Below are 16,601 nucleotides of genomic sequence, written 5' to 3' on the forward strand. Positions count from 1 at the left end.
TCCCGGGAGCCCGCAGTGGGGTTTCCCAGCCAGGACCACAGGGAGGGGGCTTCCCAGGTCCAGCTTTGTCTGTCCTCCAGCCGGAAGCAGCTCACAGCAGAGCCCTCCAATGCCGTTCATTCATTCAACACTTATTGAGCACTTACCGTGTGCCACCACAGCTATGAGCAACCCACCAATCAGGCTTGTGAGGGAGGCAGTGCCTACGAGGGCACAGTGCCACCTTCTAATCAAGATGCTCTGAAGAGATCACCCAAGCTCCCTGCAGATGGGGTAGGGGGTCAGGAAGGTCCTCACCCAAGAGGTGATTGCCTCGAGGAAGTGAGGGAAGGGCAGCCCAAGCAGAGGGAACAGCATGTGCAAAGGCCCTGAGGCTGGAATAAGAGAATGAGGGACGGTAGGGAGGTTGAGGGGGTGGAGCAAGTGGCCAGGGTGGGGGCGGGGGAGAGGGGGATGGCACCTATGGGAGGTGGGAGGGGGTGATCTGGTTTGGGAACAGCTGCCTCTGGCTGCCGTGGGGGCAGGAGGGGGGCCCCGGGAAACAGAGGGGAGGCAGAGGCAGGCGTACTGGGGGCTGGGGCTGCCCTGGGGGTGGGGGTGGGGAGAGCAGTCGTGGCTCCCAGCTGTTTGGGTTGGAGTCTGCAGGCCTTGTGACAGATCCCATGGGGGAGGTATTGGCAGGAGGCCTGAGCAGCCAGTGAAGGGAGGCGCCCCGTTCCCTGAGGGCAGGAGGGAGGGGGCGACAAGTCTGGAGGCCACCTGGGGATGGGTCTAGGGTGAGGCAAGGAGCGGCTGGGAGTCCGGGGACTGCATGGGCATCCTTGGTACACAGGGGTGTTTAGAGCCGTGGATGACGTCACGGGGTGAGCGTGTGGACAGGGCAGAGACTGGGGCTTAAGCGTCAGTGGCCGGGGTGGGCATGAGGTCCCCGGAGGTCACACGAGGATGGGCTTCCAGGAGGAGCTGGGTAAGATGAGGATGGAGCATGGACCAGAGGCCAGCGCACCGGCATCAGGGATGGAGGCGGTGACCTTGACAAGGTTCAGCCTGGTGGGACAGGGCCTGAGAGAGGATGGCAGGGGCGGGGGAGGGGGGACGGTGAGGGCAGGCACCCTCTGTAGAGCACCTACTGTGTGCAGAGCTGGGGCCTGGGGCCTGGGAGGCATCGGAAAGAAATCAGGCTTGGTCTGGAGCGCCACCAAGTGGCCAGTCTCATCCCCCCCCTTCTCCCAAAGATGTGCCTAGTGCCTCATGCCCCAAGTCCCAGTCCACCACATTATGCCGGGTGTGCATATGGCAGGCAGTGTGCCCTGCAGGAAGGTATACAGAAGGCACCGTACCCTGCTAGGACTGTATATACCAAGCATAGTGCTCTGCAAAGAGTGCATACAGCAGGTGCTGTGTCCTGCATGGAGCATATACAGTGGGCATTACACTTTGTAGGGAATGTATGCAGCAGGCACTGCATCTTACAGACATGCATACAGCAGACGCTTTGCCATGCAGGGAGTGTATACAGTAGGTACTGCACCCTACAAGGAATGCATTTCGTAGACACTGAACCTCCCAAGAAGTGTATACAACAGTCAATGTAGCCTGTAGAAAGTGTATACAGAAGTCACTGCACCCTGCAAGGAGGGTATACAGAAGGCACTATGTCCTGCAAGGAATGCACACAGCAGGCAGCATGCTCTACCGGGAATGTCTACAGCAAGCATTGTACTTGGCAATGAGTGTATACAGCAGGCACCGAGTCCTGTAGAAAGTGCACACAGCAGTCCCTGTGCCCTGCATGGGGACCCTAACGATTGCGGGATGGCCAGATGGGTCTGGGGTGAAGGTGTGGAGCCCTGCATCCACCCGCCGCCCCTCCAGCCCCAGGTCTCCAGCCTCCCATCCCCATCCAGGATGTAACTCAGCGGGACTCATCTGATTCCTGGAGGAGGAGCTCAAAACACCTGCTGCAGGTGGAGGGGGAGGTTGTGAGGTTTGGAGGCTCCAGGTGCGGTGGCATCTCACGCCCCCAACTCGTGCCCTGGCCTGAACACAGGCCCAGGGGTCAGCGGGGTCCCCCCACGCTGAGCTCCAGCCTGGACTCCATCCCTGAGGCCAGGTCAGGACAGGATCAGGCCAAGTGGACACGGGTCCTGATGGACGTGGGTCAGCCAGGCTCCCTCTGTGGTCTCACAGCCTTGAGCCTCCCCAGGCTCCCCTCCCCAGCTCCCCATGGCCCCCTACATAGACTGGGTGGGAGGGGTCCTGCCACCGCTGCCGTCAAACCCCAGTCTCTGGAGCTGCCCAGCTGTCCCTGAGCATGAATGGGTCAGGATAGGGGACCCACCACAGCCAGGGTCGCCCATATGAGCTGGGATGGTAGTGCTTAGAGGCAGGAAGTGGAAAGGGTCAGATTTCTGAGATGATTTTTTGAGTGCCTGGATCGAGCTGCACCTGAAGCCATCCATCCATTATTTTTCACTTTAGCAGTTTGGGGTTTCTGTGACTTCTAATCAAGAGGTCCCCACTAATAGGGGCAGCATCTTTTCCATCACCCTTCCCTCCGGACAGGTCCTGTTTCCTAGGCCACTGATCCTGTGATGGAGTATTTCGCCTCTACATGTCACCACTGCCTCAGAGGCCTCCATATCTGACGTGACACCCCCAGCTGCCCCCGTGAGAGAAATCCTCACCCCCGCCTCATAGGTCAGGACACTGCGAGGCAGAGGGGCTGAGTCACACTCAGTGAGACTTGGCGGGCCTGGGATGCCTTTGCACTCACATCTAAATGGGTGTTCTGAGCTCCTTTTTAAAATTTAACTTAATTTTTAAATGTTATGTTTTTGGCTGCACCCCGTGGCACGCGGATCTTAGTTCCATGAACTCGTGCCCCCTGCAGTGGAAGCGTGGGTTCTTAACCACTGGGCCACCAAGGGAGGTCCCTCCTGAGCTCCTTTTGAGGCAGGGGGCGGGGGGGGGGGGGGACTTTCCTGCCTGAGGCAGGACCTGGAGAATGAAGGGATGCTGTATGGAAGAGGGTGTGAGGGAGAGGATGTTCTTGGCGGACAGAACTGCATGTGCAAAGGCCAGGGGGCCAGAGGAGCAGGGTGAGGACCAGCCCAGCGAGGAGGCCTGTGTAGCTGGAGCCCAGTGAACACAAAGCCGGAGGGGGCAGGGACCTCGCAGAGTGCGGAGGCTGGGAGCACAGAAGATGACTCAGAAAGAGCCAGAAGGGTTAGGTGAGAAAGAAAACTTATGCTGATCTGATGCCATTTATATAAAAGGAAAAGTAGCTATGTTATCATTAACTCAGACAGAAAGTGAACAGAAGTAAACCCCCATCACCCACGATGATCTTGGGGTGGGGGCTAGGGGTTAGGGGTGACTTTGAGTTACTGCCTTTTAGGTTTTAATTTCTTGTAAACTTTTGATTCTGTTTGTTAAAAAGAATTTTTATTTTCAAATAATTTTAGATTTACAGAAAGTGGCAAAGATATTACAGCAAGTTTCTGTCTATTGTCTATCGTTTGTCATCAGTATTATAATGTCTCCCCCTCCTCCACCCAGGACGTCCACATCCTGGTCCTGGGACCCAGGGATGTGTCACCTCACAGGGCAGAGAGGACTTTGCAGGTGGGATTAAGTGAAGACCCCCGAGACAGGGATGACCCTGGATTCCCGGAGCGCCCAGTGTCATCACAGGGTCCTTAGAAGAGGGAGGCGGGAGGGTCCGAGGCAGAGAGAGACGGGAGAGGCTGCGCTGCTGGCTGGGAGGAGGGAGGGAGGGGCCGCGAGCCAGCGATGCGGGGCCTCTAGACGCTGGAAAAGGCGGGAGCCGATGCTCCCCTGGAGCCTCCGGAGGGACCAGCCCTGCCCATGCTTGGGTTTTAGGACTTCTGACCTCCAGAATGTGAGGGGATACATGTATGTTTCCTTAAGTCACCAACTTTGTGTTAATTTGTCACAACAGCCATAGGAAACGATGACCATCTGTCACATCTAAGGAACTGACGGTGCTATGTGACCATTACTAACGAATAATATTACTAATTACCATCACTATTGACTAAACTCCAAATGTTCTTTGGATTCCACGAGTTGTTGTGTTTTCTCCCCCCAACTAATTTCCTTTTTCTGTTCCAGGATCTCATTCAGGAGTCCACATGACATTGAGCTATTTGTCTTATAACTGGTCAAAAGACCCAAGCAGATGAAATACGAATCATTCCTGCGGAAATCTGGCTTGTTCTCATGCCCACACAGCACCTTGCGTGCAGCCGGAGTCCATCAGTGTCCCTGAACAGAGGCGGAGATGGCACCCAGCTGAGGACACTGGGGGAAGAGTGCCCACGCAGAGGAGCAGTGCTGAGGACACCTACCCAGCAGGCGCGGTCTGGGGCAGCTCGGGGAGGGCCTGGACTTGCCCAAGGCACCCCCAGCGAGTGGGTCAGTGTCTACATGGGACACAGCAAGGAAATACACAACCTATCTCTACCGTGCAGCCCCCAGTCCTGTGGGAGAGAAGTCAGCAAACTAGCAAGGAAATGGCATGATTTTAGGTGTGAGGGTACCACAGAGGGACTCGTGGCGGGGTGCCCTTGCCTGGGTCCCAGACAATGAGAAGGAGCCACTGGAATGAAGATCTGGGGGTGGGGAGCCCTTTGGGTGGCGAGAATGGCATGTGCAAAGGCCCTGAGGTTGGGATGAGCTTGGTATAGGATCTCAGACTGACAGAGAGGCCAGAGTGCCTGGACCAGGGCGAGGGAGCTGGAGTGTGGGAAGGTCACGGGGGCCTACGAGCAGGCTTTTGGGTGGGATCCGCTTTGGTTCTGGAAGGCTTCTTGCTGTCAGGAAGAGACTGGACTGTCCCTGGGCCCCACCGCATCCTCTGCGTCCAGCTCGCAGCCAGCGCCTCATCCTGTGAGCCTCTGAGGGCCCAGACACCTCGTGTCCCCCTCCCTGGCTATAGCCGTCCTGGATGCTCCTGAGCCAGGGCCCTGAGCACCGTGCCGGGGGGGCCCCCATGGTGTCTTCAGCTCCGTCGCCTCCTCCGGATCATCCTTGGACTCCCCTTCCAGGCTTCTTGAAGGCAAGGTCCCCAAAACGGCACTCTGGATCCCGCCTCCCTGACCCTCTCCACCCCCCCCCCCCCACACACACACCGGCTATGGACCTGTGTCCTCGTGTCACAGGTCAAAGGCGAGAGGTCAGGGTGGCTGCGTCCAGGCTCTGCTCTGCTCTGGGTGACATAAAGCCCCTCACAGCCCCCCACCCACATTCCTGTCCCAACTTTCACTCCATCACTCTCTGAGCTGGGGGACCAGTTGGACCACGCTGGGGGAGCCATTCCAAGCTAGCTGTACAGACAATGCCCATCCAGGGTGGAGGCCCCGGCCAACAGGGGGGTGGATGCCAGGGGGTCCACATGCCCCTCCTCCTCCCCGTGGCAGGCAGCTCTGAGGAAGTAGCCACCCATTTCCTCAGGGGCCCACCGTGGTCACTAGGTCCCTCCCTGCCCGTCCTCCCCGGCCCTGCGCTTCTGCTCTTCAGATCGACGCACAGCACCAAACCCTTGCTTCGGGCTCTGCCTTTGGTGGATGCCAGACTGAGACGGGGAGGAGAGACAAGCTGCCCACATCCGTTTCCTGCTGGCCTGGACCAGTGAGAGGGCATGGACGAAGGGGATGGGGTGGAGGCGCTGAACGGAGCCCTGGACACCAGGAGGAGGAGCCCCAAAGGAGAACGGAAAAGATGTGGCGAGAAAGGTGGGAGAAAAGCTGACAGAGAGGTGTCCCAGAGGACACGAGAGGACAGAGCTCCTAGAAGGAGCCAATGACAGTGGGTGCTGAGAGGCTGGGAGAGGCAACAGCGAGTTTTGTTCCCGGAGGATGGACGCTCAGGGGACGTGGTACCCGGGTCCTCACCGCCCCCCCCCCGCCCCAGCTGGGCCAGTCTCGAGGCAGCAGGCGCTGCAGTCATGGGGTCCCCTCCCGCCCGCTCTGCTCACATGCCCCTCATCCTCCCCTTGGCAGGCAGCTCTGCCCATCCCTGGGGACCTGCGAGTCTGGCTGAGGGCTCTAGGCTACAGACAGGCAGGAGGCAGTCCAATGTGTTTCAAAGTCCAGGAGGCAGGAGGCTAGAGAGGGACCCAGGAGCCGAACTGAGTCACACCTGCTCCCGCCCCGGTTCTGGAAGGAGGGGGCTGTGCCACCGCGGACCCGCACCCAGCCCGCCTGCCAGCCTCCCCGGGGAGGCCTCCCGGGTCTGGCCCCAGTGCTGCCTCAGCAGCCGCCCCTCCACCTGCGGCGGGTATTTTGAGCGAAGCTCCCCAGCACTTCTCCCAGGAAATCTGCTGAGTCTGGGAAGTTATCTCAGGTCGAGAAAGAGCAGACTGGAGAGGAATCGAGTCTGTGGCCTGGAGCGCGGGGGCTCAGGGGCCTGCGTGGCCAGGCCGGGGCTCCAGCCCACGACCACCGCGGCCTCCTGAGCCCTGGGCAGCGGTCAGCACAGGAAGGTCAGGCAGCCCTGGAGCGCCCCACCCCCAGCCCCTGCCCCCCTGCAAAACTGCAACCCTGGGCTTGCCGCACACACCAGGCTTCAGTGTGCGCCTCTGTAAAACGGGACTATGAGTCAGCCCCCTAAGGCTGTGGTTTTCTGAGGGGGTGGGGAAGCTAATATGGTTTTCACTTTTCGACGGTAGCAAAATACACAATCACACAAAATTCACCGTCATCACCATTTTTAAGTGCGCAGTTCGATGGCATTAAGTACATTCACCCTGTCGTGCAACCAGCCGCACCCTCCATCTCCAGAACTTTCTCATCTCCCCAAATGGAAACTCTGTCCCCGTGAAACACGGACTCCCCACCCCCTCCCCCAGCCCCCGGCCCCACCATCTACTCCCTGTCTCTGTCGGTCTGGCTCCTCTAGGGACCTCCTGGGAGTGGAGTCAGACAGCATCTGTCCTTCTGTGCCTGGCTTCTCTCACGGAGCATCACATCCTCAAGGTGCATCCAGGTCGTAGCAGGTGTCAGGACCTCCTCCCTTGTTAAGGCTGCGTCATATCCTTGTGTGTGGAGGGACCACATTGTGTTTATCCACCATCCGTCGATGGACACCTGCTCTGTTTCCACCTTTTGGCTGGTGTGAATAAACCCACTATGAACATCTAAGTTTTTCCTTTTATTTAAAGTTTTCCCATTCCAGAGTGCTGGGGGAGGGCCTCCCTGCTCAAGGGGGCGCAGGCTGGGAACAGGAGGTCTCCCCAGCCCCGTGGAGAAGGCACAGCCAGGAAAACAGCGGGCTGTCGGGAGCCGGGGGCAGAGCTGGTGTCTGCACAGGGCGTCAGCTGACAGCCCCGCTGTGAGGCGCTGGGCCAGGAACTTTGGATTTCTTTCCTCCAGGAGGCTCCTGGGGGTCCGATGGGCTCAGCTGCCTAGCCCAGCGTGAGGCTCTTCCTGTACTGCGGGAGCCGCTGGGGGAGAGGCCTGCGGGGCAGTATGGGGGTGCAGAGGGGCTTCAGACCCAGCAACCTGCACTCCAGACAGGGTTCGGCCACAGTTCGGCGACTCTGGCTTGCATGTGTCTCAGTTTCCTCCTCTGTAACATGGGGCTAAGAACAGCACCAACCTGTGGGAAACGTCACTGCCTGGAAGGGGTCTGGCTTTCTGATGTTGGCCCCCAGCACCTGCCCAGACCCCTGGCTTTGGGAAATTCTGGGTGATCTCCTGTCCCCTGTTTCCCGAGGGCCGGGTGGGTCTGTCTTGGGCACAAGGGCTGAACACATCCCTGAGTTAGCAGAGGGCAGAGGGGTGCCGCTGAGAGGAAGCGGGATTCCTGCCCGCCCCTGCAGATTCCAGGGCAACCGTGATGGGCCAGCTCAGAGCCCCGGGCCCCCCAGCCGCCTTCCCTCTGTCACACCGCACCTGGTTCTCATTAGCAGGGGACTCGGGCTCCCCGGGCGCAGCCAGCCGGCCCCCCGCACTGGCCTGGAATACTTGGCCCTGGCGCTGAGGCCCGCCCCCCGCAAAGGTGCCAGAGGCTGGCTCTATCCCACACACGGAGGTCCCCGCAGAGTCCCCCACGCCCTGGGTGCCCCCGTTTGACATTCCAGGAGGACATGTGACAACGCAGAAGGTGTTTCCTATCCCTGGTGGCCTGGCCGGGCCGGACTCTGAAATCTGGTCTCTGGAAAATTCCGAGGCCTGATTGCAGACACACGGGGCCCTGCGAACCCCTCCCCATGCACTGTGTTATGTAACGTGAGGGGATTAATCCTGAGGTGTCCTGAGGCAGCTGCCTGGATTCACCTCCAGCACCGCCCCTTCCTGGCTGGGTAAGCGACGTAACCTCCCTGGCCTCAGTGTGCTCCTCTGTAAAATGGGGACAAGGCCAGTTCCCGCCTCTCAGGATCGGTCAAAGGTTGACATGAGACAATGCAAGGGAAGAGCTGGGAACTGAGTCTGGGGCACAGCTCAGAGATGCCCCCAGGGGTCCCCTCTGGGCTTCACTCCCCTCTCCACCAGCCCCAGCCCCAGAGATACTGGGCTTCTTCCTCTCTCCTTCTTCCTCTGAATCTTGCTGTGACTCCCCATCACCAAGATAATCGAGCCTCGCATTGTCATATGGCCCTGGGGGCCCACCTGCCCGGAGGACCCACAGTCACAGGTATTCAGGACAACTAGACGCAGACCTCAAGCGCACTTTGGGGAGAGCCCTGCCAGGCCCTCCCTCCCACCCGCCCTTCCCTGTGAGGCCTCCAGAGAATGAGACAGTCCTTCTGACCTCTGTTTCCTGCTCAGAGAAATGGGCGCGCTGACAGTTGACAGCTTGGCGGGAGGCGCAGGATGGGAGCGGCAAGCGAGCTGAGCGCGCGCGGGACTGGCGCGGGGCTGGTGTGCAGGATGCCAACGCCGCTCTGGTCCCTGGAACTCCCGCCAGCCCGGCGTCCCCGCACGTCCACGCGCATCCCCCGCGCCCGCCCCCTCCCGCGCCGGCTGCCCGGAGCATCTGGACTCCACCCCTCCCCCCTCGGCCAATAAGACGCGTCCCGGCAGCGCACGGCTCCCAGAGCAGCGCGGCGCGCGGTGGTCCCGGCCCCAGGCTGCGCCAGTGCGCCCACCAGGCCCCCGGGAGGAGGGATGGAGCCCGGGCCACGGCGGCGGCGGCGGCGGCGCAGTTGCCGCCCGCCGGTCTCCGTGTTCCTGCGCGACCCGAACTCGGGGCGCGTGTACAGGCGCGGGAAGCTGATCGGCAAGGTGGGGACCCCGGCACCCCCAGTCCGCTGGCGAGGGGGTCGGGCCGGGCGGGGGCCCCGGCGGGGCGAAAGGCGCGCGCGATCGCGACCGCCAGCGAGCCCGCGTGCGCCCCGGCTTCCGTGTCTGCGTGTGTCGCGTGTCCGCGCGAGTTTCGGGGCTGGCGTGGGGCTGGCGTGGGTGGACGCCCGGGTCTGCGACGTCCCCGCTGTGCGGCGGGCATCGTGTGGCGGGAAGCGGGGTGGGGCGCATGGTGCTGTGTCGTGGGCTGTGTGTCCAGGGTGTGGGTGTGCGCCCGAGGGCTCTACGTCCTGGAGCCTTGGTGCCAACCCAGACTCTGTTGTGTTGTCCCTGTGCGTGTGTCTGCATGTCATAGGTGTGCGCTGTCTGTGTCCGGACGTTGTCCCGTGTGTCCGGTGCTGTACTGGGGTCCCCGGTATCCAGGTGTGTATGTGTCTGTGTGTCTGAGTGTAGCGTCCCCGTGGTCTCACGCACGTCTGTGTGTTGTGTTGCCTTGGGTACCCAGGTATGAGGGTGTGAGCTGTGGGTCCACGCATCTCAGGGTGTGTGTGTGTGTGTGTGTGTGTGGAGAAGCCTGCCCTTCTGTCCCCACACCCGTGTGCCCTGAGCTCCTGAATCTCCTGCCCCGCAGGGCGCCTTCAGCCGCTGCTACAAGCTGACGGACATGTCCACCAGCTCCGTGTTTGCGCTCAAAGTGGTGCCTCGTGGTGGGGGAGGGGCTGGGCGGCTGCACCCCGGCGGCAGCCAGGTATGCTCTGCGCATCAGTGCCCAGGGGCCCCGGGACAAAAGAAGGTCCCCAGAGAGGTCCCGGCCCTGGGGATGGGGAGCACGGCCCTGGGGGCGTGAATACCTCCGGTGTGGGCACCTGCCCTGTGTGTACAGGTGGGTCCCGCCCACAGGTGGAGCGGGAGATCGCCCTGCACAGCCGCCTGCGACATCGCAACATCGTGGCCTTCCACGGACACTTCGCTGACCGTGACCACGTGTACATGGTGCTGGAATACTGCAGCCGCCAGGTGCCCAGGGCCGGGGCCAGGAGGGAGCCGTTCCCCCTCCCCCCACCCGTCTGCTGTGCTCATGCTGTCCCCCACCCATCTGCGTCCGTCTGTCCTTACCTGTTTCTACCTGTGATCACACCAGGCCCACCTGGGCTCATCCTTTATGCGCCTGTGCCCACCTGGCCACCGCAGCGCACCTATGCCCACCCGTGCCCCACCTGCCCACAGCTAGCCCCACCTGGGCAGTCCTGCTCCCTTTCCCCAGGCCGAGCTCCAGGGGCCACTTACATGATGCAGCCCAGATGCGCAGATGTCCAACTGGCAGGAATCCCCGTTCCTGGACCCAGTTGAACTTAGTTGCACCTTCATAGACCCCTGGCACACAGACCACTTCAGTACTCCTGAGCTCACCTGTGCCCAGCATGCACCCACCTTGGGTTCATCTCTTGCCCACAAGCTCACGGTAGCCCCCTCGGCCCATCTGAACGCCTGTGCTCCTCCTGGGGCTCAGAGCTCACCTCTGCCCGTCCCACAATCAGCCACGTCCACCTGGGCCCAGCTGAACTTACCTTGGCCTTCTTGGGTCCCTGCAACTCCCCGTGCCGCCTGATCTGAGCTCACCTGTGTCTCCTCGTTGCTGCCTCGTTGCTGGTCGCCTGCAGTCACTGGCCCACGTGCTGCAGGCGCGGCAGACGCTGACGGAGCCTGAGGTGCGCTCCTACCTGCGAGGCCTGGTCAGCGGCGCGCGCTACCTGCACCAGCGGCGCATCGTCCACCCGGACCTGAAGCTCAGTGAGGGCGGGGAAGGGGACGCGGGGGCGGGGCGCGGGCGGGGCTTCCACCCTCACGCCAAGCTCCTCCCCCTCGCGCCCTCCCCCTCCCCCGCAGGTAACTTCTTCCTGAATAAGAACATGGAGGTGAAGATCGGAGACCTGGGGCTGGCCACCAGGGTGGGGCCGGGGGGCCGCTGCCACAGGTGACTGGCAGGCTCTGAGCGGGCTCTCTGGGTGGGCGCAGGTGGGCCCCGCCTGGCCCCAGCCTTCCTGAGCCCCTGTTATGCTCCCAGAGTGCTCTGTGGGACCCCAAACTTCTTGGCCCCAGAGGTGGTGTCCGGGAACGGGCATTCCTGCCAGTCAGACATCTGGGCTTTGGGCTGCATCATGTGAGTGGCCCCGGGAGCTCGGCCTGGGGAAGGGGGGCAGGACTGCCCAGGTGGGGCCAGGTGTGGGCAGCTCAGGGGAGCTGGAGTGGGGGCACGGGCAGGTATGAGCAAACTTAGGACCGGTGTGTGTGGGAGGGGCGGGAGCACACACCTGCCATAATTAGAGGGTGCAGGTATGCACAGGGCATGTGGGGGCATGTATGGGCAGTGGAGGACAGGTTTGCGTGTGCACACAGGTGTGGGCAGGTGTGTGCAGATGGCAGGTCCACAGGCAGAGCAGAGCTTACGTACAGGGATGAGGTAGAGGCACGAGTGGAGCAGGTGTGAGTGTGCAGGTGTGAGCATGCAGGTGTGTCCAGGTGTAACCCAGGTGCAGGCAGGGGTACAGACAAGTGCTGGTGTCTCCCGAGCAGACAGGAATGGCCAGGTGGGAGTGGCTGCAGGGCAGGCATGAGAAAGTGGGTGTGAGGCGGGTATGGAGTCAGGAAGTGTGGGGAGGTGTGGCCAGGTGTGGCCAGGTGTGCGCAGGTAGATGTGAGCTGACCCTGGACGCCCAGGACAGAGGCAAGCAGGCACCCAGGTTCCTGCCCCCCACCCGGTGCAGGTACATGGTGCTGACTGGCGCCCCTCCCTTCGTGGCGGCGCCCCTGTCGGAGATGTACCAGAGCACCCGAGACGGCCGCTACTCTGAGCCCGCACACCTGTCCCCCAACGCACGCCGCCCCATCGCCCGCCTGCTGGCGCCCAACCCGGCCGAGCGGCCCAGCCTGGACCACCTGCTGCAGGATGACTTTTTCGCACAGGTGTGGGGTGTCAGCGGGTCGGAGCTGCCCTTCTCGGGGGTGTCTCAGCGGACCCGGGCGCGGGCCAGGACCCCCGGGTGCCCCGGGTACTCAGGAGCGGCGTGCTAACCCCCAGCTCCCCACTCCGAAGGGCTTCACCCCGGACCGGCTGCCCCCCCACTCCTGCCACAGCCCGCCCATCTTCGCCATCCCCCAGCCTCCGGGCAGGCTCTTCCGGAAGGTGGGCCGGCTGCTGCTGCCCCAGTGCCGGACGCCCTGTGAGCCCCGCCCCCCATCCCACCTGCTCCTACCTGCCCCGCGTCCCATGCACCTGTCATGCTCCCTACCTGCTCTGAAACAGTACATCCGTGCTCGAGGTGGATGTGGGTGGCAGAGGCCTCCCCACATGGGGCCAGGCTCTGCCCCCCCCACATCCTCGTGCCTCCTGCAGGCCCCTTCACTTCCTAAGGAGGCCTCAGGTCCAGGAGAAGATGGTTCTAACCCTGACTCCACGGAGTGGGGCGGTGAGGTGAGGGCGCGGGGCGGGGGCGCGGTGGGAGGCTGGACAGAGGGAGAAGTCAGGGGGTCTTCAGGAGGGCGGCAGAGCCCGTCACCAGCCCCCAACCCTTGCTGCCCCCTCCCCAGGCCTCCCGGTCAGAGAGAGAGGCTCCGGGCCCCGAGCGCCCTATCCACCTGCTCAGCCAGGGGACCCTCCGGAGTGACCGGGCGGGTGAGCGCTCTCCATCCTAGGTGGGAGCTGTAAGCGGGCGTGAGGGTCGAGAAGTGGGGGGCAAAGATCGTGCCTTGCTGGGATCGCGGCCCCTCCCCTGGCCTCAGGTTTCCCACCTGTAAAATGAGAGTGATGCCTGGAATCCTTCTGGGTTGAAAATAAGACTTTCCCAGATGTGGGAGTTTGGGGCGGGGCTGGTTGGAGGGGCCCCGGCCTGTCTGTACCCCTCCCTCCGCCCCCCACAGGGATCTGTCTCCCCAGGGCCCGAGGGGAGCCCGAGGCAGGAGGTGGAGGCGGCCGTCCGGAACCTGCCGCTCTGCCTGGACTCTGGCCGCCCAGGTAGGAGCAGCACAGATAGTCGAGATTTACCGAGAAGCTCTGAAGACAGTTCCGGCCTCCCCGGCCCAGCTTCCCCACGGCTGCATTTCCCCAGGTTGCCCTCTCCTCCCCTGGGATCCCACATGGCCTTGAGCGATTGTTATTTTTGAAAACAAAACATGTTTCATGAAATAAAGTAAAACATTACAGTGTTTCAGACCTTACACGCATTTCAGATTTACTTGTCTCCAGAGGCAGCCGTGATCCCGCGTCCCCCAGTCCTCCCCCTTCAAGGCAAGAGTGTGTGTGTGTGTGTGTGTGTGTGTGTGTGTGTGTTTGGCCGCACGTGGGAGCTTAGTTCCCCAACCAGGGATCGAACCCGTGCCCTGTGCAGTGGAAGCGCGGAGTCTTAACCACTGGACCGCCAGGCAAGTCCCAAGAGTTGGTTTTCTACTCCTAGGACTTTACTCTCCATCTCCTGTGCCCCCGCCTGCCCCCTCCAGGACCCCTGCTCACTTCATTTCCTCCTTGTGCCCAGCCATGCAGGACCCCCCAGGAGAGCAGCGGCCCATCCTCTGGGCCCCCAAGTGGGTGGATTATTCCAGCAAGTACGGCTTCGGCTACCAGCTGTCCTGCTTCGGGACGGCACCCACATGGCCCTGCGCCCTCCAGGGGGGTAAGTCTTGGAGTTCCTATCCCCCTGGGGGGCCAGGCCCTCCCCCCTGCCTTTCTTCATTCACTCAAGTATTTATTAAACATGTACTGTGCCCACCTACAGGCACTTACTGCCTGGTGGAGGTGAGTAGTGCTAAACAAATGAATCAGTAAGTTGATTTCAGGTGGCAGTTTTCTGAAGGAACTGAAGCAGGTGAGGTGATAGATGCGGGGGGTGGGGTGGAGGCAACCCTCCACAGAATGGTTGTGGAGGGAGGGGCTTTCTGAAGAAGTGACGCTCAGGTGAGACAGGGATGATGAGAAAGAGGCTGTCAGGAACAGCATTTGGGGCACAGGGAACAGCATGTGCGAAGCCCCCGAGATAGGACGGAGCATGGTGTGTTTGAGGAATGGCAGGGAGACAGGGAGGACATGAAGTCACAGAGCCTCACAGGCCACTGTTGGGGTTGGGGTGGGAAGGAGGGGTCAGACTCACAGGTTTAACATGATCTTTCTGGCAGGAGGGACACGGGACCAGCAGGGAGGTGGCTGGACTAGTTGGGCGGGCAATGGCAGTGACTTGGGCTGGAGGGATGAGCAGGGCCTGGAATCTGGACTTAGTTTGCAGGTGGGAAGGATGGAGTGGCCTCCAGGTGAGACGGGAAGGTGGCAGGAGGGCGGGCGTGGGGCCCATCAGGATCTCAGCGTGGGCAGCCTGAGTCCACGGCTCCAGGGGCCTGGAGCTCAGGGGAGGGGCAGGGGCTGGGTGGACGGAGGGGGCTGGGTGGACGGAGGGGGCTGGGTGGACGGAGGGGACTGGGTGGACGGAGCGGGCTGGGTGGACGGAGCGGGCTGGACCACGCACAGCTGGTTTCATATAATGGTCCAAGGGGCACGGCCACGTGAGAAGGTGTCCTTGGGTGTGAGGTGCCCGGAATGGAGGTCCTGACAGCTGGCACTGCCCTGTGTACCACCGCCCCACCCAGCCACGTGTGCTACATGCCCGACCGGGGAAAACTGGAGATGTTCACCCTGAGGGATGTGCCCGGCCTGCTGGGTGCCCAGCTGGCCATCCTGCGGCTCTTTGCCCGCTACACACAGCTGTGGCTGCAAGAGGTGGGGGCCAGGCAGGGCCAGAGGGGGCAGCCGGGCGGTGGGGACCCCCGACCCTGAGGCCCCGTGGCTGGGTCTGTCTGCAGGAGGGGGGCCTGTCCACGCCCGCCGGGCCCGGCTGCCCCCGGCCTCCGCCCGCTGCGCTTCCTGGTGTCCGAGGGGGCTGCGCTGCTGCTCTTCAGTGATGGGACCACGCAGGGGAGCGCGGGTCTCCCCAAGAACAGGCCTGTGACATTGCAGGCGTTCGGGGGAGCCCCAGGAAACAGCTGGTGCCTGGTGGAGCCTGGTGACTCCTAAGCACAAAAATGACAGAATTGGAAATAAAATGTGTTCGAATGACAGCAGAATGTCCCTTGGAGTCATCGGCCTGTGTGGTCACCTGTAGCAGTTATCGAATCGTCGTTTCGTTGCAGAATCATTTTTAGGTTTTCCTGAGCAGTCCTGGCAACCTCTGAGAAATCGTAGCTCCTCCTAAAATAGATTTCAAACCCAGTAGTATACCATACTTATTATTTTAAAAAATTAGTAGGACTTGCCTGGCGGTCCGGTGGTTAAGACTTCGAGTTCCACTGCAGGAGTCGCGGGTTTGATCCCTGGCAGGGGAACTAAGATCCCACATGCCACGCGGCACGGCCAAAAAAAAAAAAAATTAGTATGATTTTATTTTACAGTAAAAACCCCCTCTCTGTTGAGACCAGAGTGTCCTGACCTGGGCCAGGTCTCAGAGAGACAGGATTGTCTTCAAATGGCCCAGCCCAGTGGGCATCACTGAGGAGGTGCTGTGCCCCAGGGCACAGGCTTAAGAGTAGGAGGTCTCACCGGGCGGCCGCGGGTGGGGAAGGCCTGTCTGAGCCTCAGTTTCCCTGTCTGTGTGGCAGAGCCCTGGGTTCCTGACCCTGAGTTCCTATGCGTGGGGCAGCCGCTGAGACTCAGGTCAGGGGGCCCTCAGTCTCCTGTCCACTTGTCCTCCGAGGGCCAGGGCTCCTTCTCCCCTTGACGTTGGCTCCTCGGGCATTGGTAGGTCAGCTGCAGCGGAGACCGGGCTCACCTCGTGCTGAGCGGTCGAGGCAAAGAGCTGCTGCTCACGGTCTGGGAACAGGGCCGGCCCGGCAATTCCTACCCGCTGGGCGTCGCATGGAGCCATGGCTGTGCCCTGGCCACCTGCCAGCACCTTCAGCATGCCATCCACCTGCTGCAGAGTGTCCAGCGTCGCCGAGGGTCAGAGTGGACCTCTGCCTGTTGACCCAGGGGACCCAGGCTCCACTTCTGTCCCTGTTGCTCCCCCAGAGGGGAGGTCCTTGGGTCAGCTGGGGGAGCTTGGAGGGGTGTATAGGAGGTGGGCGTCCTTGCCTGGTGGCATGACTGTTCAATCCAGACTTTTGTTTGGATTTGTTCATTAAAGAAGACTTGACTCCGCAGCTGTCTGCCTCTCTTTGGGGGAGTTTGGAAAGCTTTGGCAAACAGACACCCAAATCCGGCCTGATATGACTCCCTGCTCTTTGTGGCAGAGACAGGCCAGATTTTCAGCATCACAGAAATTCTTACTATTGTGGGGTCTGCCGTGAACAAGAATG

The 16,601-nt window shown here is 61.6% G+C and overlaps 1 protein-coding gene across 1 annotated transcript; it reads left to right on the forward strand.

Annotated features, from left to right (window-relative positions):
• Positions 1-11,193: 11,193 nt before the first annotated feature.
• PLK5 (polo like kinase 5 (inactive)) lies at positions 11,194-16,294 on the forward strand. The gene is given in 11 exon segments (XM_057709777.1): positions 11,194-11,430; positions 12,035-12,233; positions 12,364-12,490; positions 12,664-12,674; positions 12,676-12,741; positions 12,858-12,942; positions 13,204-13,281; positions 13,799-13,889; positions 13,891-13,933; positions 15,112-15,231; positions 16,049-16,294. Coding segments are annotated over 11 exon segments (1,044 nt in total). The 5' UTR covers positions 11,194-11,428; the 3' UTR covers positions 16,271-16,294.
• The last annotated feature ends 307 nt before the right edge of the window (positions 16,295-16,601 follow it).

The sequence above is a fragment of the Hippopotamus amphibius genome, chromosome 15, assembly GCF_030028045.1.
Source record: "Hippopotamus amphibius kiboko isolate mHipAmp2 chromosome 15, mHipAmp2.hap2, whole genome shotgun sequence".
In the NCBI taxonomy this organism is placed as follows: domain Eukaryota; kingdom Metazoa; phylum Chordata; class Mammalia; order Artiodactyla; family Hippopotamidae; genus Hippopotamus; species Hippopotamus amphibius.